Below are 25,636 nucleotides of genomic sequence, written 5' to 3' on the forward strand. Positions count from 1 at the left end.
TTCTGCAGAATCGTTTTAATACTCCTAATAATGCCATTTTGAATTCATGCAACCTTCCTATGCAAACCACTTCTATTCATGCCGATCCCCATAAATACCTCTCTTGGTATCTATTTCCTTCCAAGGTCAGATGTCCTTCCAGGCATCTTTTCATTCTTTTGCATTGTATCTTTGTGGAAGTTGCCAGTCTGGGCGTATCGTCTTTTCCTGTTGGCCCTGTAGATTCAACTGGATGTAATTCGTGGAAAGACTCTTCCTGGGTTCGAGGTCCAAAGAACTACTGCATTCGCCCAGTAGTCATGTACCTCAGAATCTCCCCCAAAGGAACAACGGGCTCCACAACATGCGCGTGATGTTGAGCAATCTCAAATTCGAAGCCATCGCCGCCAGACTTGCGATGCACACCGACAACCTCCATCTCATCCTCGCCGGACTCCTCCGCCTCTTCCTCCTCCTCCTCCTCTTCATCTTCGGAGCCCTCGTCATCCTCCAACTGCCGTTTCAACCCCGTCACAACATTCTGTATTCCCGCCTCACGCTCCTCCAGTGTGAAATTCCCTCCCCAATTCCGCCGCCTCGCTTCCTGGTTCGCTTCAATCGGGGCCCACTCCCATAGTTCAGCCAGTTCCGCTTCACTGAGTGGCTTCTGCGCCTGTGCTGCCGCCGCCACCGCGCTTGGATTTAAGTTGGATGCGTCCAGGGCCGGTGGCTCTGTCCCTGCCGCGCGGCCGCGCGCGACCCAGTCCTCGACACGGGGATCAAGTTTTGTTCTTAATAGTTGTTCAAGTGTGCTTGCTTGTGTGCGACCTGGGTAGTCGGGGCCTGGGTAGGCGACTAGCGAAGAGAGGAGGTCGCGGTGGTCGGAGAGGTGTTCGGAGACAGAGACGAGGTTATTTGAGATGATGCTGGCTTGGGATTGGAGGGAGGACCTGTAAGACAAATTTCAGTTAGTCTGGTACGATTGGTGTGACGCTGTACTTTGGAAGCTGCGCACCATGGTGGGAGAGGGTCGCTTTGGTTCAGGCTTGCGATTAGCGATCCCAGGGAGCGGGTGAGCTGCACGAGCCGCTGACGGGACTGCTCCAGCACTTTGATCTGGTCTGATGTTAGGGATGCCATGGTGGGCTGGAGGTTTGGACGTGGCCAGAGTCGAGAATGCGCGGGGGTTGGGATGAGGAGAGGATAAGATTGAAGCTTTGGTGGAGAAGTCGGTTACCACAAACTCTATGTGCAGCCGCTCAACGGTCAATTCTGGGGTGGATCGGCTTTGATGAGCACATTATGAGCTATGTTACGGCCAATTTACTTATATCTAATACTTAAAGTTCCAATTTTGCAAATGTTCTATGTTGACCTCATGTCGTGTTCAGTTATGCGGTAAATGTAAGTTTCTTTCTGTCCCAGTTCGGACAGAGTTAATCTAGCAGGATATCTGGATTTGTTGAGGACCCAGGGCAACTGAAAAGTCTCGATATAATGCCTATACTGCCCCTAAATCTTCACCAGCAAACAGATCAATGGGTGAGTTATTGAAGCGGTTATCGCTTGCTACTAATCTTGGAGTTTACAAGCCATCCGTCCCAACGGGGAGCGCATCAGCCAAGTATTTGCACAGCGTATGATCCGATTGCGCGATCTATTCCCACGGGTTGAGGTTCACCGGATGAATTGACTGAGAGATGCTCAATCATGCTTCGGTACTGCCCCTGCCATCCACTCTTTCTATAATCTTGCCATGATATCACTGCATTCATTCCTCCTCCCACTCTTTACAGGCAGGACATCGGAGCTGCCTCCATTCGTGGGATATAGCAGCTTCTCCGTCGCAGCGGTATTTGCAAGCTTTCTGATTAAGGACGCGACAATTTCCGCGGAAGCACGAAAGCAAATCGAGGAGCATCACGTCACATCGACAGCGCAGACACTGGACGCGAACCATCTTTGCAAACAAGAGGTCAGCTTTCCGGGCAATGGCTCTTTGTGTGATGAAAATCTCATGACTGTAGATGGCTGGGAAGATAACATGTTTCCCTGGGGCGAGAGTGGCGTCTTCATGGTGTCATATCCTTTCTTGTGAAGTTTCCCGAGTCCAAACACTTGATGTATCCTCAATTTTGCGGGATCTGGAAGACATTGTTGGCCAGCTCCAGGATCTCATTGACACCATGCTCCTTGAGAGCATTCAGTATCTCATCGACAGAACTCCGGGGAAGCCCCTCTTTGCTCCGAGAGTAGATATCAATCCCAGCAGGAGTGAAAGGTGTTTTGGCAAAGTACGTGACAATCCACTTGGTATCACCATCCGTATGGCCAAAACCAAGACATCCCAGTGCGAACTCGCGACCTTTTCTGCCAACCCTTGCCTCGCCAATCCCCGGCCCCTAGGTCGCCCCTGGAGGGCCGTCTTTCGGATTCCGTGATCTGGACCCATCGCTTACCAAAAAGGGAAAAATGATGGCTTCAATGAGTATGCACAGGAGACTTTTGTGAGCTTCCCCTGGGCAACTGAAAACGGGGCAACATTTGAAGCTATTGCTCAGGTTAGCGATAGGAGTATGTACTAATCGGTTTGAGGTCAGCTCCGAATTCACTTTAGCCTCGTCTTTCAGCAAATTTAGTCCAAGTGCTTAGTTTGGTCGTTCGGCGTCGGTGTCGGTCCTTCAATGTCGGTGTCGGTCTTCTAATGTCGGTGTCGGTCTTCTAATGTCGGTGTCGGTCTTCTAATATCAGTGTCGGTCACCTTACGCAAGCCCCTAAGCCTCCTATATAACCTACGGCACCGTTTCTAGCAGTACCTACGTAGACTATTTAGTAGTCGGTAGCACTAGTGCGACGGCGTCAATACCTCTATTCTATATATTGTGAGATTGGGCATAAGTCTCCTACATGTCTAGTTAGGTAGAATAATTAATATAAAGGCGTTTTGGTTGAAAAAATAGGTGTAAAGTAGGAGATAGGCGGTGGAGTGGCCACTCGCTTAGGAAATACGATAGCGATAGGAGTATATACTAATCGGTTTGAGGTTAGTCCCGAGTTCGCTATAGCCTCGTGTTTCATCAAATTTAGTCTAATTGCTTGGTTTGGTCGTTCGGCGTTAGTGTCGGTGTCGGTGTCGGTGTCGGTGTCGGTGTCGGTCCACTAATATCGGTGTTAGTCCTCTAATGTCAGTGTCGGTCTTTTAATATTAGTTTCGGTCCTTTAATATTAGTGTTGGTCTTTCAATATTAGTGTTAGTCCTCTAATATCGGTCCTCTATTATCGGTGTTATTCCTCTAATATCGGCCCTTTAATTTCGGTGTCGGTCCTTTAACTTCGGTGTCGGTCCTTTACTATTAGTATTAGTATTATTCCTAGTCCTCTAATTTTAGTATCGATCTTCTAATATCGGTATCGGTCCTTTAATGGATACAATAATCCCGAGTCAGAGAAGCCTTTCCTACGAGGCTTGAGCAGGAATGGCCAATCGCCGGGACTGAATATACTAAGCTGTTCCTCCAGACCGATGGAGATATGCCTCTCAAGGAATCCACAGGTTCCCCTTCCACAAAGCAAAGCTATGATTTACCTGGCAAGAACCGGCCGTCTGAAATCATTTCTTTCACCACGCCGCCGTTGGAAAAGGAGATCAAGATCACCGGACATATTGTCGCTCATCTCAATGTCTCCGTCAGCCAGAGCCCCGATGGCCCCGTTCCTTCTTACTTGGACTTGTTTATCAGTCTTCGACATATCTCGGCCCAGGGCTCGGAGATCCTCTATACCGGTACAACCGGTGAGGGTGCGCCGGTGACCAAAGGCTTCCTCCGAGTAAGCATGAGAAAGACAAAGCCTGGTCATCCCCTTCATCGACCTTGGCTCCCCTACCGAGAGTACCGTTCTACAGATGTCCTCCCGGTCGTACCTAACGAAATCTACTCCGTCGATAACGAGCTTTGGCCCACCAACGTGGTCGTGGACGCGGGAAACAGACTTAATTTGGAAATCAGATCGGGCGACACGGCTTGCACCGGACTTTTCCAACACAACGATCCCATTCATAGGTGAGCAACAAAATACTTGATGAACTGCCTGTATTGAGCTGAGCTAACCTGGGGAATAGACCTGATTCTGTCTTCAAAGATCAAAACCACGTCCACTTCAGCCCGGATCATGTCAATTACATGATACTGTCAATTATTCCAAAGTCCTTTACTGCTTAGGGGTATCGAGATTTCAGGAATCGTCCATATAGCCGTCATGAATGGTCGCTAGGCCAAAAAGAACGTGGAAACTAACCCATTGTGATTTACTTGTAGAGTAACGTTACTATCATTGAACAAAATCAGAGACCCCTGCAGGAAGCGCAACCTACTAGACCCACAGCGACAATTGAAAGGCCTCCCCCGGTGTTGCGGATAGAAAATGATAGATTAGAGTCGGTTCTGGGGATCGATCAGCATGAACAGAATGGAGCATCAAAACGCGGATAGGAAGTGCGTGCAGAAGGACTCGTGAAGGCATGCCGAGAAAACCTTTCCACTCCTAATTAGGCTTTGGCTTTCCTGGAGCTAAATATTACAGTTTTTCTTAGGCCGGGGAATGCCTCCATCGATTCCCACAAGGAGGCTGGTTTTTATCTGCAGGAGGGAGGAGACCAGGTTCGCAGTAGTCGCAGCAGAGGTGGTTCCGTACAGCCCACTGGAAGTGAGGCAACGTTATGTTTGTCCATATGAGCCCAGGTATATGAGTTTACGTCAGCTGGGTGGCGCGCAAATGCGACGGTCTCGAGCATGGCGCTCAAAACTCCGGAGGTCGGGATGACTTTAAGGTCCGATAGGACCTTGGCTCTCCAGCTGACCTCCAAAGACTCATTCTCCAAGTCTCGAGAGGAAAGAGATTCTGCATCTTTCTATGTCCATGATATCTATTCCAGGTTTTGCTGTAGCCGTCATAATCTAAAGATCGCAGAGAGGTGGCGAGCTGAAAAAGGTGAGCACATGCCAACTTGTGAGCTCAGCCTTAAAGTCAAGTCCTTTCTCCACGGTGAGGAGCAAATTATCGGCGCGACTGCAGAGTGCATGCACCGATTAGGTGACTATACAGCACAATTATTTCTAAAAATACCATTAATTAAGCTGCCTGAGGGAGGGTTGCAGCCGAACAGGGATTGTAGATTGAAGCTAATTTGGTTCTATTTGGGGTGACAAAGGCAGCTAATTATGGAACGCTGTTCCTTGTCAGCCGCCGATCTCTCCGCCACCCTGCATTCCCGTCCGGCGGCAATGCATGTCCATTGTCTTGTGTACATCAACGCACTTCATGATGCACGTCGGATACTACTTTTGCGCGGGGCGTGTTGGTGAACAAGGTTTATATCTTGGGGGCCTCTCGCTCGAGCTCAGACGTTTCGTTTTCGTGGGCTCAGCAGAGCTTGACTTTCCAACAGCATCATTTGGGGTTTTGTATTTATTGCTTGTCGTTGTTCTTGTTTGTTCTTGTCTTTACAATCCTTGTTCGATCCTTGAGTCCTCGGATCTGACACAGTCGTTGGTTGCGACCCCTCCTCCCGCAACTGAGACCCTTGTCAGTCGTCACCTTGGCCGCGTCCAATCCGAGGCCCTCATTGTTTGCGCTCGTTGACTCGTGCCCTGCATGCAGTCCGCGGGAGATCCCCGGTTGTGAAGGCCAAAGAATAGTTCCAAAATTTCCCAATCTTTATTCCGCGTGCCCCCTACGTCGACCAGGACACAGTTCAATTTATTTGAAGGATCAGTTCCCATCTCCTTCTCCGCACCGGAGTGCTTCGTCATATTACCCACAACGCTTGAATCCTACCTGCTGCCTGGCAACTGCGTGAGATTGGGGATCACCCGCCACAGCAACAGACAATATGGCCGGCATTGTCAACACACCTCTTTCTATCTTCCGCAGACCAGAGTCCCCTAAGCCTTTACACTCGCGTTGGGGTGATGTGGCCATCTCCGTCCCGACGGAGGGCTCATGGAACCAATACGAAAACCCTCATCGGGTTCCCCGGAGACATGCTTATGGGCCTGGTTTTGTTCCAGACTGCTCTCCTATCGACCGGAAACTTCGCCAAGTAAGCGAGGAAGATGACGAAGATAACAAAAGCACCTCAACGGGCTCAACTATACCTCGTCGCAACTCTTTGTCTCTGGGTACACTGTGCCCCAGTCGGCTCTCAGTTCGATTGGCATCTCGCCCCAAACAACTGAGAGGGGAAACCCCCATGGAGCGAGGTAGCCAAACAGAGCAAAAGAAGTCTGAATTTGCATATAAGCCGATCCAACAGGATTATCCGAGTGAAGTCTCTGAGACCTCTAGCCAGAACACTCCACGGTACCGGTATATCCCCGCTAGTGCGCGTTACCTGGATGATATTCCCAGCTCTCCTCGAAGCCAATCAGCAAGGTCCTGTCGCAGCTCTCAAGTTCGACGAGGCTCATTCTCGGAGTCTCAAGAGAATGGAGAACACGACCGTGACTATACTTCGAGAACGCAAGCTCCTTCGCGGGCCAGTTCACGCCAGGAAGATGACCGACGCAGCCTGCAATCCAGCTTGGGCGATAGCTCTGATGGTGCAGGGTCCCGGCTTAGTTTTGGATTGCCGCCCAGGCGGAGGACTTCTCCGTTTGTTGCGGCGAATCGGAAGAGATCGTCGTCTTTGAAGCCTATGACTTTGGTGATGGTTCCTGATCCTGAGGACCTTTACTAGTGACGAATTATAATCTCTCTATTTTATCACGAATGACGCTTTTGCTTTTATTGTGGGTTTGTCATTGCGCGGCGTTTGGAGTGCGGCATTCAAGGCGTTGGTGGACCACTTGTTTATATTCCGGGTTTCATAAGTATTCCAGAATGGCAAGTGAACAATTTATTTCTCAGCAAATGAACATTTTTATTTCAATCTTTTAAGCTCAAGTAGATCTACCCTTATTCTTTGTCGCGAGTAAATCTTATCTGAGAGCTCAATTTTCTAGGCTGACGTCAGTCTGATTCACAGCAAAGAAGAAGGTACCGGAATCTTAGCTCAACGTTCCCATTGGCGGACACTGTACCCTCTGGAAATCCTGAGATATTTGGTACTCAACCCTGAAAATAAAGTTTGAGAAAATAGTTTGGAAGGGGAGCTTGATCACTATGATGGCATGGACAACATCCTTCGCTTGGCATAATGAAGAAGAATTGAAATTTCTTAAATCTACCAAGTACGGCATAACATCGTCCTTTGACAATTTACTCTTGATTACGCATCATATCTTGACTTGGATTTCAATCGAGACCATAAATAGAATAGAATTCGGCTCAAGATGGCCGATGCAGTGGTTCAACTTCGCTGCGGTGTCAAGGTATGCCTTTTCTCCCTCAATACTACTTTCACCTCTAAGGAATCTCGCTTCAGAATGATCCCTGGGGCAAGAAAGGGAAAAGCTCCTTGGCGGCCCAACTGTGGTCAAAGACTCCAGGAAGTGAGGGGATCGACGACTCCAAGACTTACTCAGAGGTACGACGGCTTGTGAACGCGGATAAACCTTAGGAAAGAGATCTAACATGCTTTCTCCAGATGTGGATGGGGACCTATCCTTCGAATCCATCCTATCTACTGTCCACTGGCGAGCATCTGGGTGAATATCTGAAGAAGAAGCCCCAACTGGTTGGCAAATCTGTTCTGGATCGATGGGGCGCAGAGATACCATTCCTGCCAAAAGTACGATGGCAAATAGCTGCTTGAAGTGTGCACAAAGTTGACGGCAACAGATTTTATCCTTCTCCAAAGCACTGCCACTTCAAATCCACCCAGACTTGGATCTCGCAGCCAAGTTGCACAAGGAGGATCCCAAGAAGTACGGCGACACCAACCACAAACCGGAGATCGCCATCGCGCTTTCAAATTTCGAACTATTTGCCGGCTGGAAGCCACTGAGCGATATCCAGGAACTATTCAAGCTCAAACCTCTGGAAAGATTCGTTTCCTCGCATACGAAATTCGACGACGAGACATTACGCCAAGTCTGCAAATCATTATTGAATGCCGACCCTAAAACAGTATCCGCAACAATCAAAGAACTGCAAAGCATCCCCGAGTCCCAATTCGGACGAGACCCCTACATCCCAGTCCTGCTCGAACGACTGAGCAAGCAATTCGGCGACAACGACAACGGAAACCTCGTCGCTGCTCTCTTAATGAACTACATGACCCTGGGACCTGGCGACTCCGTCTTCGTCCCAGCAGACAGCATCCACGCCTACTTCGAAGGCGACATCGTGGAATGCATGGCCCGGTCCGACAACGTGATCAACACGGGCTTCTGCCCCGCTGCAGAACGCGACAGCGTCGAGCTGTTCGGCCAGGCGCTGACCTTCGTCCCGCACGATGCCCAGAGCGCTCTCCTGCCGCGACGGAAGAGTGACAAGGGCATGAATGGCAAGACGGATGTGTATGCGCCCCCGATCAGCGAGTTCGCGGTTCTGTGCACTTGTCTTGGCGCGGGGGAGAAGGAGACGCACAAGGCTATTCTTGGGCCTAGTCTGATGATCGTTACTAAGGGATGTGGGTCTATGATGATGCCTGGGGATCAGACGGTTGAGTTGAAGGAGGGGTTTGTGTTCTTCGTGGGACAGGGCGTGGCGCTGGATTTCACCACGGACAAGGGACTGGCGGTTTACCGCGCTTATGCAGAGTAAATTGGTCTTTTGTTAGTTGGTTTAGGCTCTGAGGTCTCAGGTTTAGAGTTGTCGATTTCTCTCTCTTGTTTCTTGGTTCTTGTTTTTGGGAAATAGACACATGCCCATCTCGGACCTTTTACAGATCATCCAGTGCGGATCCCCGTCGGTGATAGCCCCCACCCGAGAATGTAGCGTCTGCACTATGTTAGTGTTGGTTTCACCTGGGGTATTGATTCGCCCATTTCACGAGGCGCGTACATTCAACCAGTCACAAGGCCGTGAAAGTGTTGGTTTACTATGATTTGCCGGGATTCTGCAAGATGCAGGTAGGCACAGCCGGGGCATGGAGTGGGCGCTTTTGGACGAGGCCTGGCCGTGACTAGCGTGATGTGCTGGCATCAGATCCGGACTAAATGTGGGCTAATTATGGGCCTTTCTATCTATAGCCCGTCAATTACTATCTTTACCTCTTTCCCCAATGCGCCTCAAAATATCCCACCCGAAGCAGGGTCAATGTGTCGGGAAGCTTCTTTCAGGGACATATATCAGGGCTGGCCATGACCGTCAATCTCACGCTTGAGGATCGACTCCTTAACTATACCCCGGTTATTGGGGGGGCCCCAAAGCAAGTCTGGCACTGGCATGGATTAATTTGACCCTGCATCGTACATTTCCCGGTGCCATCCATCGCTAGCTTGCTTCTCAACCGGGGTTCGAGTATTGTTCCGAACTCCCATCACACGATCGGTACCGGTCAAGAGCCAAGATCTCTAGAACGAACGCGTGTTATTGGCGAGGTCTCTGCGAACACCCTGGCAAGTAGGTTTGCCACGGCCCAGGAACCGAGGTGATAATGCAACGCTAACGACTCCCCGCAGTGACGGGTGGACTCCTGCACCTTTTCTCCCGCAAGGAGAGGGCGAAGCGAAAGCAACAGCAAGCCGAGCGACCGCCAGTACCGCCGGCGTACAAACCCAACTGCGAAGCGACTGGGCCCCGCTCTGCACATCCCCGGCCGCTATCTACTTTTGCTCCGGACTACAGTCACTACCACTATGCCCCGCGAGCCTCAATGGACCAGCCCCCACTGCCAACGTATGATCCATCGAAGTACCAACCAATTCGACCAACATCAACGCACAGCGCTGATTTGTTAACCTCATACGGCTATCCCAACTCCAGGGGCCAACCGTCCCGCTTGAGTGAGGTGCACTATAACGATGCACGCTCGTCCATCTATCAGCCACCGCCGCCGCAAAACCTGTCGTCTCATGCAAGGCGACAGTCCGCAATGCCTAAGCCATCCTACCCAACGGCCTCGGCTGAGCGCTCGTCTAGACCAGGAGATGGTCGAGAAAGGAGTCACTCGGAGCCAATGCTTTCTGCACCGGGCGCGCGCGGCCCAAAACGAGCCAAGCCAGTGCTTTCACGGATAATTACCAATTTTGGATGAATTGTGCAACACGTTATCTGATTCTCTGCATTTGAGGCTGCCGGGGTAGCTTTCGATTCTTAACGACCGTCATGAACTGCGAGGAGTTTGGTGTTTGATGTTTGCCGGTATACTGGGGTCTTTACATTCTTCACTGGAAGAGAAAATGAGAATGGATTTTACTCTCCAGTCAGTAGTCTACGGTCTAGTTCGTAGCGACCTAGTAAAAGGGACCCAAGTACAATTCCAAATCTATTCCAAATCACAACGCAGGGCGATCAGGGTTGGCGCTGCAACGTGAGTGGAGTCGAGATCGAGACCCTAAACAGACGCCTGTGGCCTGTGCCACAGTCGATCTCTGCGACTCCCCTTCCCCTCTCGACCCCATTTTCCATAATCGAAGGCCCTCGGCGCCTAAGATAAGCTCCGGTAGGGACGTGCCGCATGTTCAGCGGGAAGATCAACCTTGTTGCGTTCCGAACCACCGATTTCTTCCTTGCTTTTACCAGGCCGTTGCTTCGAGGCGGCCATGATCTTCACCCGGTGACTCTAAGACTCGAAAACAATCCACTTCGGGTGCAGGGATCGGAAGCATCACGGTGAAACATGGTGTCGTATGGTCAACTTCCTCGGGACCCGAACCCCTCTTTTGATCCCTGTTGGAGCTGTGCCATTCTCCTACCAGAGAGTTACCTTCCGCGAAGTGGATCGGTGGATCGCTGCCTGCGGTCAGGCGGGAGCCGCTTCCCTGTCGCCAGCTCCAGGTTGCACCGAATACCCCCGGCCGTTAATCGTAAACGGCTAACCAGCAGATAGCCTCGCTGGGCGCACTCCGATCTTTTCCATTATGGTCCTTCCGGCGCAGTCGTGCGCAGGTGCAGATCCCACGACAAGCGCCATGCCAAGACGACGGCGGACGACGTGCATACGATACTATGTGCAACCCATGCCTGACTCGCCGTCAAAAGTCAACTGCAAGCCTTGTGCCGCAAAGTGTTGCAAATGACCTTTGCCATCCTCAAAGGCCCGACAGGGGGCCGTGAAATTAATCCACTTCTCGCCCGTACCCCCTCTTGTCCTGCAGCTGAGCACCAACATCTGCAGTCTCCAAAGCTATCTCACTCGACTACGGCCCGCTAGGCTCTTTCACCCGACCACCTGTCGCGTTTGCGGTCCGCTCGTCACTGCCCCTGAAGCGCTGTTGCTGTTGGCGCCCCGGAGGCCACCGCCAGAGGGGTTGAACCATAGTGTCGGGCCCCAAAACTTGGAGTTTCCTCATCACTAGCCGGGCATTTTGTCATTTCCCAACACCAACTCGTCAAGTATCTCAGAAGATCTTCCCACCTAAACCAACAGACATGCGGTAATTAGCGTTTGTTGACACTCTCGTCCCATTGATATAAGTTCAACCCATGCGGGCGAAGCTGCCTGCGCTGCCCTCTTTCGTTACATCTTGGCTCAGTCTCTTATCTGCCGTCTTCTGCGGCACTGCTCCACGTTTCCCTGTGGGGGAGTTTGATCGACCTTGAGATGCGCATCGCATTAGGGAGTGGACTGTCCTCCCATTAAAGCCGTTGCTTTTTAAATACACAGCGTATCCATTTCGAACTCTTTTCGATGACCAACCTGTTGAAGGCCATGGCGAACCTCATGAAAAAGTTTAAGCGGAAGCGCAGACTTTCGTCCGAGTTGCATTCTCGCTGGGGCGACCCTTCCATCAGTTATCCCACTGAAGGCTCATGGAACCAAAGAGATCAAAACTCTGGGCTTCCTTCCACAACTCACGCAGAGCCATGTCATCGAAGCCAGCCCGATGAGTCCCGGCGCTATATATCGATAGGTGATGTGCCAGCACACAATATAGGTCGGCCGAATGACCTCGGTCCTCACAGTATCAACACGCGGGACACGAGCGCCGGTCTGCCGATTCCAAAGGGATACTTCGACGAGAACATACGGCGTCAAGCAGAGAGAGGCCGCAGACCACGCGCTCGAGGCCTCGGGATTGATAGTACAAGACAAGGAGTGGGCGAAACACAAGATAACCTGGACGACGAGTCATGCGACGAAGAAGACGAAGAGAGGGACAGAGTGGGCGATCCGGGAGACGCACGACACCGCGGGTATGCAGAAATATCACGCCCATCACCCCAACTTGACTGCGACTCATATATTGACCGGTCCTCAAGATCGCCTCCATTATCAGTAACGGCACGCATGCGCCGAATCAGCACGCAAAGCTCGACGACCGAGCCCGAGTGTTCGGTCGCTGGAACGACCAGCTCAAAACATACGAGCTATACGGCCGCATCGTCTGTTTCGGCGCCATCGCTTCCCCCGGATACACCGCGGTATGCATTCAACAGTATGCATCCTGCATCGGATAAGCGACATGCTCCCCGCCCGCGGTACCAGGAGCCCGAGCCTGCGGTTCATCATGAGATGGTGCCGTCCTATGATGAACTCTATGGGTGATTGAAATGTTCTGGATTTTGTTTTCTTCATTTGTGATCTAGAGATTGATTATTCGGGTGGTCTTTTTGAGCTTTGAATGGTCTGTAGGGGGCTAGAATGCCTTGGCCAGGTGTTGGAATTAATATCCTCCTGGATCCTTTTACTACACATTTTACACGTTTTTCGTGGCGGTCATTGGGGGCTTTTTTGCAGATTTTCCTTTCTATACACCATATTTCACATCAGTTTTCCCGTAGTAGTGTTGGTTCTTATCGTAGGAGTCCACCCCCACTTCTCCACTACAAGAGACTCAACTTCCACCTGCCAACGTCTACCTATATGGCGTCGAGCAGCCCCCTGACCACCGAAAGCTACAAGCTGCCGAGATCCGTCTCGACCAAAAGCCCACTGTGCCCACGCTAGCTATGCTCGCACTGAGTCGTAGCGATATGCAGCGGGGCAGGCGCGAGCTCCCGCCGGTCCGTGCAGCGAATATGCAAGACCGTGGCAGGAGTCACAGCCGCCCATCACCAATCACCCCGGCGCCTCGATCACACTCGTCACACGCCGCCAGATCCACTCACGCTGGGATCGCTGGCCTACCCTGCACTTTCAGCCAACCCCTCAGCCTATGTTCGATGAGCTCTAAGCGCCGGCCTGGTAGCCTGGTGAGGGGCGTACTTGATTTGACAGACACATCCCCTCCAACCCCCGACACTGCGACACTAAGCAGGTTCACGCTGCATGGAACAGCACTTTCCGTGCCTCACATACTTTTTTCCCACAGGAGCAAGGATCTCTCCACTGAATCATCCCACTGGTCGCTGAGAGAGACGCCCTGGGACTGAAAAAAGAAGGCTTTCCTCCTGACTGTCACTGGTTTTCTCGAACTTCTATTTCCATGACAGCTTGATCGCCCTCCTCCGGCGCTAGGCTTTTGTTTTCCTCCCTACTTGGTGGTCAAGGAAGGAACCGAAGCTGCTGCTCTCATTCATCATGCCTGGATTTTCGGACTGCGGTCCACGGCTCAGGACGCTGGCGGTTGTCCTAGCGGCCTTGTTTCTTAGCAACCCTCTCGCGGTACAGGGGTTGAGAACCACGTCGGGCTCGCCGTGCGCCGAGAAATGCAGCAAATTGGGGTCGTCTTCAAACACCACTGTCTCCGAAATTGCCTGTCTGGACTCGCAGTACAACCAGACAAAGGGTCGGGATTTCGAGGACTGTATCACCTGCGAGTTAGAAAGCAGTTATGTGAATCGCCTATCCGGTGAAACCGATGTCACCTGGGGTCTCTGTATGTCAATCGCCGAGAACGGGTGGCAATATCGCTAATAGCGCTCCAGATAACCTACGCTTCGCATTCTCTACGTGTGTCTTCGGAGTTCCCTCCGTCATCACCAATCAGACTTCGCAATGCCCAGTGGCATGTGCGGGAATCGAGCCAGCTGTGATACTCGAATTGGAAGACCCCACAGCGAACAACTTCCAAAACTGGTGCAAGAGCTCAGCGTTTGCCGATAACATTATCAACACCTGTGAATTCTGCTATAACTTGACCTCCGCGGCCGTGAACCCGGGAACAACCGGCGGGCAGGTGTATCTCGCAAACTGTACGTGAATCCACAAAGCGACCGTAAAAAGAACAAGAAGCGCAGCCACTTACCTTTATCCCAGTCCTCGAATCCATCCGCTACAACTGCCACTTCAGCACACCAATCGGTAACCCATTCGAAATCTCCCCGACCAGAATCTTCACCGAAGTCCTCCTCCCCTCCTCCATGTCCCTCTCAACTCCCAGTGCAGCCTCCGTGACTGGCGTAAATCTAGGCATGGTAATCGCACTACCAATCCTGGGCTTTATAATCATTCTCGTGGTACTGGGAACATGCTGCTTCTTCTTCATCCGGTACCGCCGCAAGCGCTCCCGTCGGAATCATTACCAAAGTCATCTGTACGAACGCTGGAATGATACCACCATCACCACACCCAGGCAGAACCAAGGCGCCTGGGGTTGGGCTGGTCAGCCGGGGTACTCGGACAATGACGAGGCTGCCGCGGCTGCCGCGGCGGGATATGGGTATGGGAACGGCTTCGGGTTCGTCGATAGTGACGGGCGTGGACATGAGGTTGGGTACGGTCATGATTACTCCAAGGCTGGGGTCCAGCAGGAGATTACTGAGGCTCCGTTGCCAGGGCAGCCCGGGGTGACTGGGCTTGAGCATGAGGCTGAGCATGGATACCCGCCGGATCAAAAGCATGCCTCTTGAGGTGGCCGTTATGTTTGGCCTGAATGCTGGTGAATGTGAAGCTGGACACTGGTCAGCGAGGTGTCTTGATACCCAAGTACATGTCGATGCTGGTACATTGATGAGTGGGTGGATCCTCACATCATCGAGGGCGTTTTCTTCTTTGATATTCCCTGTAGTACATGATATATCCTCATCTTTCCGATTCAAGTTCAAATCAAACAGAAAAGTACCGAAGAGAGTCGGAGCGAACAGCCCGAATAGCAACGTAGAAAACGGGGCGGCAACAACCTATTTATCCCGCCCCTCCAGCAGCTCAGACCATAACGAAATAACCCCGTGCATCGCAAGCCAAAAATAAACACGGCACATCTATCTATACGAGATGATCGGCTATCATGACTTGGGAAAAGCCTTGGAAGGGATCTCTGGCCCAATGGCAGTGCTGGATTGGCCGGGCTGACACTGTGCAAGGTTTCAGCACGCAAAGCCAAGGGTCCACGGGTCCAATTGCGGGTGCCTCGGGGACTGAGTTTATTTTTGGAGCCGGGGAGGGCTTTCCTTTCTTGTTATGTCCTACGGTGAGGGTGCTTTACATAGAGTCTTGATCGGCTTTCCCTAGTCTTGAGGGCGGGGTAGATGGGTTTTGCCGGTCGAATACATGGCGATATCGAGACAGCAAAAAGCCAGGAATAGATTCAAAGCACACTACTTGTCTATTCATCGTTCAGTCCTCACCAGACTCTCCTCACCTGAAAAGTGGTTCTAAAAGGCCAACCGGCCCTGGAGGCCTCCCGCGCAATTTATATGCACAAGTTGTATTGGCTCTTGCAAAGGCATCGGTCCCAAAGCCCGTACCCCGCTATGAATACCTCCAGTGGGATTGTCACGCAGTACCGTATATTCCCCGACATAAAACGACGGTCACTAGCATGGCGGTCATCAGTAGCGACAATGGATTAATGGAGGCATATGTTTGAGCAGAGGCAGCTCCGAAACCTTAGAAAATACTTGGATATTCCTTTCTCATCTAGGAAGTCCCTCGGTCAAAGATTGAATATGGATGACTGCCTCGACGGGGGTGAGATGATAGAGATGAGGATTGGCGGGAATAAAACATTTGTGACGTCGGGCTCACAAAACGCTTAAAACTGAAAGAACAGCTCAAAAATGAGAGAATGTCTAAATGAGCGTTAATCATTTTCCTGGTATCACATCATCAGCAGGTCTAGAGACCAAGGCGTGTTATCAGGCTAGGACCATTTTCCGGCATGTGGGAGTGTCCTGAGTTAAGCTTGGATTAATTTTTGAATGACATGTTTTTCCAACTTAATCAAAAAGAAGATCTACATTTTATAACCATCATACAAAGGATTGTATCATAGATCCAGATCGGAAGCATGGCTATGGCGTTTGGAATATTGAGATCTTGCACAACAATGGCGTGACATAACAAGGCGTATCAAGGCCAGACCCATTTTAGCTGATCAACGGGCAAGTCTGCCGCACGTGCTCGTCATCGATTGGACGACGCATCACAATCTTAGAATCTGACGCAATATGCAGGGCCGGTGGGGACTGGAACCTTTTACATCGCCACTATAACTTCCAAGGCATCCACGATTCTCGATCTTAGAAGCAATGCCTTTCAAGGGATTTTAGACATCAATATCAAATGGAATGCAGGAGCTCATACAAGTATCAAAAGAGTGTGTATTGCCGTAGCAAAAGATATAAATTCAAATCGAGCGAAACAATGAGCCAACGTGTACTGGAGGCTTGTCATTGAGGCATTCAAACATCCAAACCATCTATACCCGTAGCCCATATTCCGTACAAGGTGCAAATTCATCAAATCCAAAAGTAAAACGTCCAATCCAGTCCAGATCCAAAAGCCAAAAAATATATCAGAACCATCACTGAACAGCGCGTCTATAGATCCTTTCAGTCTGTCTCAGTGATTGGTTTGAGGAAGCCGTCCCTAATCCAGTCTAATCCGCGTGCGCATTGTCAAGAGCGCTGTTTTAAGTTATTTAAACGCGGAAAGTGGGGACCAGGGTGAAGCTGGAGGAAGAGCTGACGGGAGTAGAGCTTGCGGGGGTAGAGCTAGCGGGAGTAGAGGTAGAGCTGGAGGTAGCGAAGAACTGGCGCTTGGGGAGACCAGTGGGGAAACTGGTGAAGCTGGAGGAAGAGCTGGCGGGAGTAGAGCTAGCGGGAGTAGAGCTCGAGGTAGCGAAGAACTGGCGCTTGGGGAGACCAGTGGGGAAACTGGTGAAGCTGGCGGGAGTAGAGCTCGCGGGAGTAGAGCTAGCGGAAGTAGAGCTCGAGGTAGCAAAGAACTGGCGCTTGGGGAAACCAGTGGGCAGACCAGTGGGCTCGGGGAAGACGGACTCCAGGCCGGAGAGGATGCCCGAGGGAATGGGCAGCTGGCGCTTCTCGAAGGGCCAGCTGGGGGTAGCCGAGGAAGTCGGGGTGACAGTGCTGGTCGGGGTGACAGTACTGGAGACAGATCCGCTGGAAGAAGGAGCATGAGGCAGGGCGAGGGCACAGCCCATGAAAGCCATAGCAGCGACGCCGGTGAACTTCATTGTGGATGAATTATGGATTGAAATTTGAATGAAAACGAATGGAAACGTTCGGATAGTTATCACAACCGAATTGATATATAGTAGCGATGGGGCAAAAGAAAATTCACAAGGGGCACGGCGATCGAGAAATTCTTTATAGGGCTATGGGAGGCTAGGTCCCCGAAACGTGGCAGGGTCCTCAAACCTGATGGAGACCTCCGATATGGAGCTTTCGTGATCGGGCAATGATCTCTACAATTTCCCTCTGAGGCTGGGCCGCCGTACGCACCGGACGACCCGTAAAGTAATGGACTGTCGATCAGTTGTACCGGAAGGACCCACAAGAAGTACAATCCGGTGCGACTAGCATATTTAGTGCCAACGAGAGCCAGGGATGGCGTCGTAGGAGCCGGCAATTCCAGTCGGGACTGAGATATTTTCTATCTCGTATCGCATGGTAGCTGTTGGCCAGCCAGAGTTAAACAAGCAGATAGCAGCGGAAACGTGGCGCGTGAGATGGAAAAGGGCAGGTATCGACCTTCGCGTACATGGTAAGACAGCTTGAACGGGTAAGGATGGGAGCGGTCCAGACAACGCGGTGACGATCATGTTCCGTGTATATCGGGTGCCGGGTGGACTGACCGTATCATATTGCCCCGTCGGTTTAGATGGGCAGGGCCACCTGCCCGTTGGGGAAGGGTTTCCACGATCAGACTCGGGCTGGTCGGGGCCAAGAGCAAGGAATATGTATGACCGACGAGCTTAATCCCTTGGGGCAGGAGCCCGGTCCGAACTTTCAAGGTCGGCCCTGCAGGCTCGGACCCGGAAGGCTCCGCCCGGGCAAGGTTCGATTCGGCTTTCGCTAAGTCCGAAATGCAGGGCAAGGTTCATCGGTTGCTTGGAGCCTCCAGGTCCATTTGCCAACCACCTCAAAAATGATTTATATCGTCATGCTAGGGTTGCCAGAGTTTTCTGGAGGCTGATACAGGTTGTGTATCAGGGGCGCAACAGAAGTGGGCTGGGCAACGTGCAAAAGTGGACGGAGGAAAAGGCTTCCCACTGATTGATAACTGCGATCCAATTGCCTGTAGTTGATCGCAAGTGGACCTCGGCCTTAGCTGCCCATTCTCTGCTCTGCTACTGTAAACGGGAGTTGAGCAGGTTGATCTTGTCCAAGCACGGTTCGGCTCGGGAGGGCATCTTGGCGCATGTTGTGTTGGCTTTTTCTCCCGTACCGTACATAGTGTACGCGCTGACAGTGGGGACTCATGCAGGCAAAAGGTATTTCAAGAAGAGGGGAAGGCCAGGCCAAGTTCTTGAGGGTTCCGTCAAAGTCGAGTTGAGTCTGCGTCGTCAGCCACTGAACGAGGTTGGACTAGCGCGGCGGGACCTTGCAGTCTAAACCGTATCAAGGTGTTTTTAGCTCGAATGGTGGATCCATGAGGTGGATATTTGGGTGATCTGCATATGAACCTCCCTGAACAGCGAGCCTTGAGTGATGCATTACCCTGGGGCTGTCATGAGGAAGCAGCGAGGAATTTGACTCCAAGTCAAGTGCGTGAATAGTGGTCACTAGGATATGGCATTGCCCCGGAGGGAACTCTTTTATAGGAGAACATCTCAAGCTTACTCTGATGAGTTTAGACGGATTAAGAAATATGTTTAGAACGAAAGTCAAAAACACTTCTCAGTGCTACCCAGCTATTCATGCCCATGCAGAGCGGAAACTCTGAATTGTTTCATGCAAAAACTCAGTTGTTCTGCCGATGAATAACCTTCACGGATTGCCGACGCTCCACCGTTACCTCATCAGTCGTTGGCCGGCCAGCCTTTTCCATACAAGATCACCCCACGGCGCTTACAGTGGGGAAAAGTCTACGGGAAGCGCCAAGAGCGGAATTTTGTCTTAACTGAAATGAACTATGTCGATCTAGAGGGATTTGACTAAAAACAAGGGTCTAAAAGCCAGGTAACCTCGCAAACTTTCCCGTCGCCTATGTTGCAGCCCATTCTCCACTATATACACCGGAGACCCAGATGAATGACAGGTTTGAACCGTGTTCTATTCTGACTTCTCCAAAAAAAACCCGAGATGAAATGCCCGAGATGAAATACCAGAGACCCGTCTAGACAAAAGAGACTTGATAAAAAAAAAGCGATGTGTGAGAATCCCAATGCGAGTAGTGTTTACCATATAAGAATCAGGGTCGGAGATAAGCTGGATATGAGTGGTCTTGCACGGATTCTTCCCGTCCGAGTGGCCCGCATCGGACTTAGGAGGGATGGGTCGTTCAGCATGACTTCGAATAGGATGGCACGTAGCCGTGTTGCCGGAATGCGTCAGAACGAAGCGGCGTTCTTCAATGGCGCGGTTTGCGGACGACGGCTTCAGGAGAGCTCGGGTACACGGACGGCGTCATGCTTAGCAGGTGGCGCGAGGATGAGGACAGTGCCATAGAGATCTCTCGAGCCGAAGGCGCATAGCCCTGCTTTGGTGATGCTCGTCGGCCTGAAGCGGACCGTGGTGACCTGCCGGAGAATGACGATCGCCGCGATCGGACTGGGCTACGCGGGCCATGCCTAGAATCTGCTCCATAGGAAGATCCATCCCATGATGCCCGGTTGTTTGACAGCCCTGGGCTGATGGTATAGACGGGCTCGGGATCCTCGTCATCGTCACTATCTGACCCAGTCGTGAATGCCCCACCGAAGGATATTGAAGATCGCCGAAGATGGGCCTTGGGCTGGGCCACGGAAATTGCGTCGGGAAAGGTGAAGGGTTGTTCGAGCGATACTGTGCTGCGTGCTTTTCTCAGTTCTTGCGAGATTTGACTCTGTGAGTACACTCTGGACCGTCTTCGAACAAGCTCGTGGCTGTGAGAGGCTCTTCTCCGAAACGGAACACGCGCTCGTCCTCGTCCGGCGCCTTCTGTCGAGTCGGCCGGGTGACGAATGGAGTCTTGCATGCGCAGTTGAAGTTGACCCGGGCTGAAGGCTACGCGGGCCCGCATTTGCTGGATGGCTCTGTCCAGTGCCAGTTCGATGGCGCATGCGTTGCGGATTTGGCTCAGTCTAGGCCAGGTTGCGCGTTCGCCGCTGAGACATGCCTCAAGCATGAACTCCTGTGTCGGGTTCTCCAGGAGGCGAGGGAAATTGGAAGAAATCAGTTCGGGGTAGATGTTGATGTCGCCGCTGTATCTCTGGTTCATAATGGAGGCGAATTTCGTCATGGAATTTGGAAAGACCCCCATTTCTGAAAGGACGGTGATTCGGTGAAGTATCTCATCTTTGGCAAGATGCGTCATCGTGTTCAGCCAACCAGGCAGTGCCCGGTGCTCGGCAGAATTTGACAGGCCATCTTCCTTTGGTAGGAACGGGACCACATGAGGGTTAACCTGGGAGACAATGAAGTGGTTGACATTAAACATCTCGGATAACCGTGTCATCGGGAGGTCGCCGTCAACTGAGCCGTCGATATACTGCTTGTGGAGGTCGTTCCATGGTATTGCCTCCCCCATCTTGGGGTCTTTGGCCATCAATGTGAAGGGTTTAAACACCAAAGGCACGGAGCATGATACGGCCCTGCAAATTATTAGCATCAAGATGAGATGAAAAGGCCGACCAAGACTTACACAGCAGACCAGATCAACACATTCGGGGCCGAGATGTAGTTCAGCAGCCGCGGAAGCTCGTACATGCTGGCACTGGACACGCAGATATTCAAGATCCGTCGTGTTCGGTTATATGCCTCTTGGAAGGTCATGTCGCCCAACCAACCGCGCATGGTGTTTGCCAAGTGGGAAATGTCAAGGAATGAGCCGTGTTTCAAGAAACGCGCCGTCTTTTGAAACATGTTCTCCTCTTGGCCATGTTTGTTGAAGACCGCAAAATCTCCATCGGTGATGTAAGTATCCAAAAGCCCCGGCAACTCATCGTCGGTGCAAGTACAAAACACTGCACATACGATACTCCCCGCCGAAGCCCCAGAGATGATGCGCGGGATGAGGTTCTGCTCGTAAAGAGACTTGAGAACACCAATATGGTTCATGCCGAAAGTCGCACCTCCAGAAAACAGCAGTGCGCTCCGGCCAAACGCCTGACGAGCCGCTAGCAACTGGTCCAGGATGTATTTCAGCTCCAACCCGTCACAGCGATTATCCACCGACAGTTCCACCAATGCCCTGATCGTGTCGAGGGCCGTGGTTATGTATTGATCGATGAGGTTCTTCGTCCCTATATGCGAGTGGCGGTAGAGCGATGCGTTGCTCATCTTGCCGAGGTCGCGGCTCATAGCGGTGCGGACGAGAAACAGCATACGACTCACGTCGCAGCTGGTGCGTGCCTCTTCCAGCTGCCGCAGGCGTTCTTGGACAAGTCGCGGGTGGTACTCGGCGCACTCGGGGTCCTCTTTCCAAACAACGTGGTTTTCCAACACGTCCAACTCCTCGGCGCAGCTCCGCCATTCCTCATACGACACAGCCTGTCCGGTTATGGTTAGAAGGGCGACTCTGCTGACGTGACTGCGTGCCAGGTACCAGGGAGATGAGTACTCACATTTTTGATCTTCAGGTAGAGAACTTGTTTGCGGTCCTCGACTTCCGCCCGCTGCTTTCGCTGGTCGGCGGAGAGGCCGTCGCGGTAGGAGTGTAGGGTGTCACCAGCCCAATTCCATGAGTCTCTGACGAGAGATGAGACGGCGGGGATCGAGATTGCTTTGCGCAGGGTGCGCCGGGGAACCTTCGGAAGGGGTTCGTCATGGCAATGATTTATTGTGGAGTCGCCCAATACCGACATAACAGGCCTGTGCATCGGGAGCAAGCCATCCAGCCGGGGAGTATCGGCCCACTCGGAGTCCCTTTGGGTTTTAGATAGGTATGAGGCAGACTGTGCAGGCGAGTAGATAAATAGATGAAGAGGAAGAGGCGGTCTGACAGACGTCACGAGGACCGGATACCCGATGACCCCAACTTTCCCCGGTTTCCACTTTTTATTTGGGGGTAAGAAGTTTAGGTGGTAAGATCGAAAGGAGTGTAGACCAGGATTAGAATAGATTAGCGTAGTAGTGCATCAGGTTATCGATCTGACCAGGGTCAAGTAAATATGATCTCACCGTCATCTGGTCCCTGGCGTCATTCACATGCGCGGCATGCGAGCATGTGAGTGCAGCCCAGCGACCCACCTTATCACCGTCTACGAAACAAAGTAGAGCATACTTAGTTAGTAGTACTATTTCAGGCTAAAGTTCACAATTCATCCCAGCATACGGAGTAGAACCAGACACTTCAAAGTCCAGACCTCAGCCATTCACGGAGCATGCGTTTTGCCTCCTCCGCGACGCCTGCTTCTCGCCAAAAATGTCCCGCACCCTCGATTTCGCCGCTCTGGAAATGACTCTGCGGCACGCGGCTCAATTCGGCTGACCATCTTTGCAGTTTACGCACGGAGGTGAACTCGTCCCGATCCCCATATAATGCCAGAGTCCGGTGAGCACTCAGCTGGTCGGCTGGACGCACTGCGGCCCGAACCTGAGCTGGAGCTGACATTCCCCCCACGTTCAGCGATAGGCTGCAGAAACCGGTCAGAAGCTGGCTCACCGGCGGCCGCAGAGGTGACACGAGCAAGTAGGATATGGCTGTCTCCGCACTCAACTCGATCTCGTCGGGGTTGTCCGGGTTCCCGCTCTCCTCTGGATTTGCTGGGGCCAGATCACGGATCGTTGCCGCTGCGATCTTCCTAGCTTTGCGGCCAATCTCGTAGATGGGCGTGCCCGGGTTTGTTGCTCCGGTTCGGAATAGGTCTATCATGACATCAAGCGTCGGCACATGCGACGCTATCAGTGACCCGAAGGAGTATCCCCCGATAATGAGGTGGATATTCCGATCTGCGGATGCAATGGGCGAAGGGGGGTGATCTGGGTCGCGGGGTTGTTTTTGTAGGAGTGCAACCTCTACTCGATGCAAGTACTGTAGCATGAATCCGTAGAAGGCCACATAGTCTCCCAGCTCGGGTCGTCCAGTCCAGCTGGATCGTCCCTCAGAGGGTGCGGCACCGCTGAGAGGGTCGTGTCAGCTGGCTTCAACACGATATCGGGGCAGATGTACCGGAAATTGAATGTCCCCACGAAATAGCCTTCATGAAGAAGCTCGTCGCCGAGGAAACTGATCACTTCGTCGTCGTAGGTGCCACCGAGTGGTGCATAGGGGTGTCCGAGAATTACACCACGAACTGACCCTCTCGGGTCCGATTCTATATTTCGGATCCAACCAGGGAGGTAGAGGCGGCACTGGAGCTTGCAACCGCCGTGGACCGAACGCAGACTGAATGAAAAGGCCGGAGCGTGGACATTCATGGTCAAAGTTGATTATGCCTTGACATTCTTCCAATTTTCCTCCAAGGTTAGTTCATGTTGTTGTCGAGGATGTGGGTGTTTGAAATTGGCAAGGTTGGACGGACCGCCCGCGCCCCAATTGGACCTTGCTCTACACAACTTATCAGCTCGGCTCGGAGCTCTATTTACACTGATTTCTTCGTATATTGGATTAAAAATTTTCATTCCATGCTAGATGCATATGTTCTTCAAAATTGTTGGTTCTAGTGCTTCTCAAGTTCCAGGGAGTAGCCATGCCGGGTCGGGTTCATCGTCCTCCGACCTGGACGCTGTATCTGTGTGATGGCCGTCCTTCAGGAGATCAGCCGGTGGCTCGGGATTGTCATTACCCAGCGGATCTTCATGTGTATCTGCAGGTTCATCATGAGCCTGGTCAGCCGGTGACGGCGACTGGGCGGGCGGAGGATCATCGCCGGGCACAGGTAAGCCAAAGGCTGGAAGAAGCATCTTGCTTGCTTCTCGCAGCGCTTCTAGCTCAGCCGCAATGCAACAGACAAGGAGCTTCCAGTCTTTGTCCATCGCCTGCTCCAAATTCGCTTCAAGGTGCCGTATTGTCTTATCTAGATCCGCTGCAACGTTGGCCGCCACCTCTTCCGTCGTATCCTCGGTCTGTCCGTTATTCGGGTCGGTCGCTTGCTCTTGTAATTCGATATAATGCCGCATATTGGCTCTGAGCCGTTTCTCAAATCCAGAGACGTCAGCCATAACTTGTTTCCACACCCCGCCTCCCTCCTCGAGCGCCAGAATCTCTCCATCCACTTCTTGCTGCCTCCTTTGTAAATCTTCCTGTTCAGATTTCCAATGCTCTTGAGCGATCTCAAGGGTGCGGCGTTTTGGATTCAAGGAGTAGAAGCTGGAGTTGCTCGTGCGCGCGAGGGGTTGGACGGGAGGATTGCGAAGGTAGTTGCGAATGTTGGATTCAAGGAGGGACATGGACTCAGTATAGGTAGATAGTTTCGCGTCAACCGAGTTTTCTACGTTTGAAATCTCGCTGACAAGATGCCGGTGTTTGGCTTTCATCTCGTACAGCCTGGTTTCCAGTTCATGAATGTCAGACTCGAGAGTGTGAGCCTCTTCTTGCAGTTGTGTAGCGCGCTGGCTCTCTCGGTCGGTGTGAATGGTTGATATGGCCTCTTGTAGACCACCTCTTTTCGAGGTAAATCTTTCGATTTCACGAAGTGCATTGTCTCGTTCATCGGTCTGTGACGAGAGTATCTCTCGTTCCTCCTCTCGCAGCTTCAATAGGTCATATATGGATTGGAAAATACCCTGCCGTGCCGCCCGAAGCCCTATCTTTTTCGTAGGAGACTTTTTAGCAGGGATCGTGCGGGGAGATCGAGCTTGGCTAGCTCTCGAAGAAGTAGGTGTGAAGCTTCCGTCCGAAGTATCGTCTGGCTGGGGCCGAGCCAGACCAGAGAGGAGGCCCTCACTTTGCGCATCGATCAAGATCTGGAGGTTACTCTGGATGTGTTTTGACTGACGTTCCACGTATAGAAGAGGATCGTGGTGGTATATGGAAGCTCCGGCGGGCACTGAAGATAGCCGTTTATCTCGGAAGGGCAGAAGAGTCGACATGGCAGGAAATCGAAGGACCGACCGGACTGCGAGAAGTAGAACAATTGTCCAGCTGGGATTTGGGAACGAGTACTATTTAGCAGGCCATGACTAGCATCATGAGAGTCTCGAGGACATTGCCAGCTGACGCTCTCGGACCTCGCGCCGGACAATAACTGACCGCCTTACTGGCCGCCCATGCAGGTACAGCAACTCTGCGCGTGAGGAGCTATTCCTGCTGACCTTTTGGTATTTTGAATTTGTGCAATATTGCTATTTTCTGAATTTACTCCGTTTAAAAACAAGAAACAAAGCATAAGAGCAGCGA

At 51.9% G+C, this 25,636-nt stretch overlaps 11 protein-coding genes across 11 annotated transcripts; 6 read left to right on the forward strand and 5 right to left on the reverse strand.

Annotated features, from left to right (window-relative positions):
• Positions 1 to 277: 277 nt before the first annotated feature.
• Positions 278 to 1,119, reverse strand: med8 (RNA polymerase II mediator complex subunit MED8; the record flags this gene model as incomplete). The annotated part of the gene is made up of 2 exons (XM_058453627.1): positions 278 to 929; positions 995 to 1,119. 2 exons carry the CDS (start codon positions 1,117 to 1,119, stop codon positions 278 to 280), a joined length of 777 nt encoding a protein of 258 aa, XP_058307818.1.
• Positions 1,120 to 3,510: 2,391 nt separating this feature from the next.
• On the forward strand, positions 3,511 to 4,199 carry N7498_006566 (Alpha/Beta hydrolase protein; the record flags this gene model as incomplete). The annotated part of the gene is made up of 2 exons (XM_058453628.1): positions 3,511 to 4,040; positions 4,100 to 4,199. The coding sequence occupies 2 exons, from the start codon at positions 3,511 to 3,513 to the stop codon at positions 4,197 to 4,199; spliced, it is 630 nt and encodes a 209-aa protein (XP_058307819.1).
• Positions 4,200 to 5,869: 1,670 nt separating this feature from the next.
• N7498_006567 (uncharacterized protein) lies at positions 5,870 to 6,715 on the forward strand (the record flags this gene model as incomplete). The annotated part of the gene is made up of 1 exon (XM_058453629.1): positions 5,870 to 6,715. The coding sequence occupies one exon, from the start codon at positions 5,870 to 5,872 to the stop codon at positions 6,713 to 6,715; it is 846 nt and encodes a 281-aa protein (XP_058307820.1).
• Positions 6,716 to 7,310: 595 nt separating this feature from the next.
• Positions 7,311 to 8,685, forward strand: N7498_006568 (class I mannose-6-phosphate isomerase; the record flags this gene model as incomplete). The annotated part of the gene is made up of 4 exons (XM_058453630.1): positions 7,311 to 7,349; positions 7,403 to 7,504; positions 7,565 to 7,708; positions 7,759 to 8,685. The coding sequence occupies 4 exons, from the start codon at positions 7,311 to 7,313 to the stop codon at positions 8,683 to 8,685; spliced, it is 1,212 nt and encodes a 403-aa protein (XP_058307821.1).
• A 650-nt stretch (positions 8,686 to 9,335) lies between these two features.
• Positions 9,336 to 10,120, forward strand: N7498_006569 (uncharacterized protein; the record flags this gene model as incomplete). Its single annotated transcript, XM_058453631.1, has 2 exons — positions 9,336 to 9,486; positions 9,546 to 10,120. Coding segments are annotated over 2 exons (726 nt in total), but the record flags the coding sequence as incomplete, so codon positions are not given.
• Positions 10,121 to 11,716: 1,596 nt separating this feature from the next.
• On the forward strand, positions 11,717 to 12,574 carry N7498_006570 (uncharacterized protein; the record flags this gene model as incomplete). The annotated part of the gene is made up of 1 exon (XM_058453632.1): positions 11,717 to 12,574. The coding sequence occupies one exon, from the start codon at positions 11,717 to 11,719 to the stop codon at positions 12,572 to 12,574; it is 858 nt and encodes a 285-aa protein (XP_058307823.1).
• Positions 12,575 to 13,549: 975 nt separating this feature from the next.
• Positions 13,550 to 14,820, forward strand: N7498_006571 (uncharacterized protein; the record flags this gene model as incomplete). Its single annotated transcript, XM_058453633.1, has 3 exons — positions 13,550 to 13,847; positions 13,897 to 14,163; positions 14,228 to 14,820. The coding sequence occupies 3 exons, from the start codon at positions 13,550 to 13,552 to the stop codon at positions 14,818 to 14,820; spliced, it is 1,158 nt and encodes a 385-aa protein (XP_058307824.1).
• Positions 14,821 to 16,832: 2,012 nt separating this feature from the next.
• On the reverse strand, positions 16,833 to 17,387 carry N7498_006572 (uncharacterized protein; the record flags this gene model as incomplete). The annotated part of the gene is made up of 1 exon (XM_058453634.1): positions 16,833 to 17,387. One exon carries the CDS (start codon positions 17,385 to 17,387, stop codon positions 16,833 to 16,835), a length of 555 nt encoding a protein of 184 aa, XP_058307825.1.
• A 2,339-nt stretch (positions 17,388 to 19,726) lies between these two features.
• Positions 19,727 to 22,175, reverse strand: N7498_006573 (putative Patatin family phospholipase; the record flags this gene model as incomplete). Its single annotated transcript, XM_058453635.1, has 3 exons — positions 19,727 to 20,948; positions 20,999 to 21,846; positions 21,921 to 22,175. 3 exons carry the CDS (start codon positions 22,173 to 22,175, stop codon positions 19,727 to 19,729), a joined length of 2,325 nt encoding a protein of 774 aa, XP_058307826.1.
• A 473-nt stretch (positions 22,176 to 22,648) lies between these two features.
• Positions 22,649 to 23,715, reverse strand: N7498_006574 (uncharacterized protein; the record flags this gene model as incomplete). The annotated part of the gene is made up of 2 exons (XM_058453636.1): positions 22,649 to 23,417; positions 23,468 to 23,715. 2 exons carry the CDS (start codon positions 23,713 to 23,715, stop codon positions 22,649 to 22,651), a joined length of 1,017 nt encoding a protein of 338 aa, XP_058307827.1.
• Positions 23,716 to 23,967: 252 nt separating this feature from the next.
• N7498_006575 (uncharacterized protein) lies at positions 23,968 to 25,329 on the reverse strand (the record flags this gene model as incomplete). The annotated part of the gene is made up of 1 exon (XM_058453637.1): positions 23,968 to 25,329. One exon carries the CDS (start codon positions 25,327 to 25,329, stop codon positions 23,968 to 23,970), a length of 1,362 nt encoding a protein of 453 aa, XP_058307828.1.
• Positions 25,330 to 25,636: the final 307 nt, after the last annotated feature.

Source organism: Penicillium cinerascens (genome assembly GCF_028974065.1).
Source record: "Penicillium cinerascens strain IBT 15544 chromosome Unknown contig_6_segment0_segment0, whole genome shotgun sequence".
In the NCBI taxonomy this organism is placed as follows: Eukaryota; Fungi; Ascomycota; class Eurotiomycetes; order Eurotiales; family Aspergillaceae; genus Penicillium; species Penicillium cinerascens.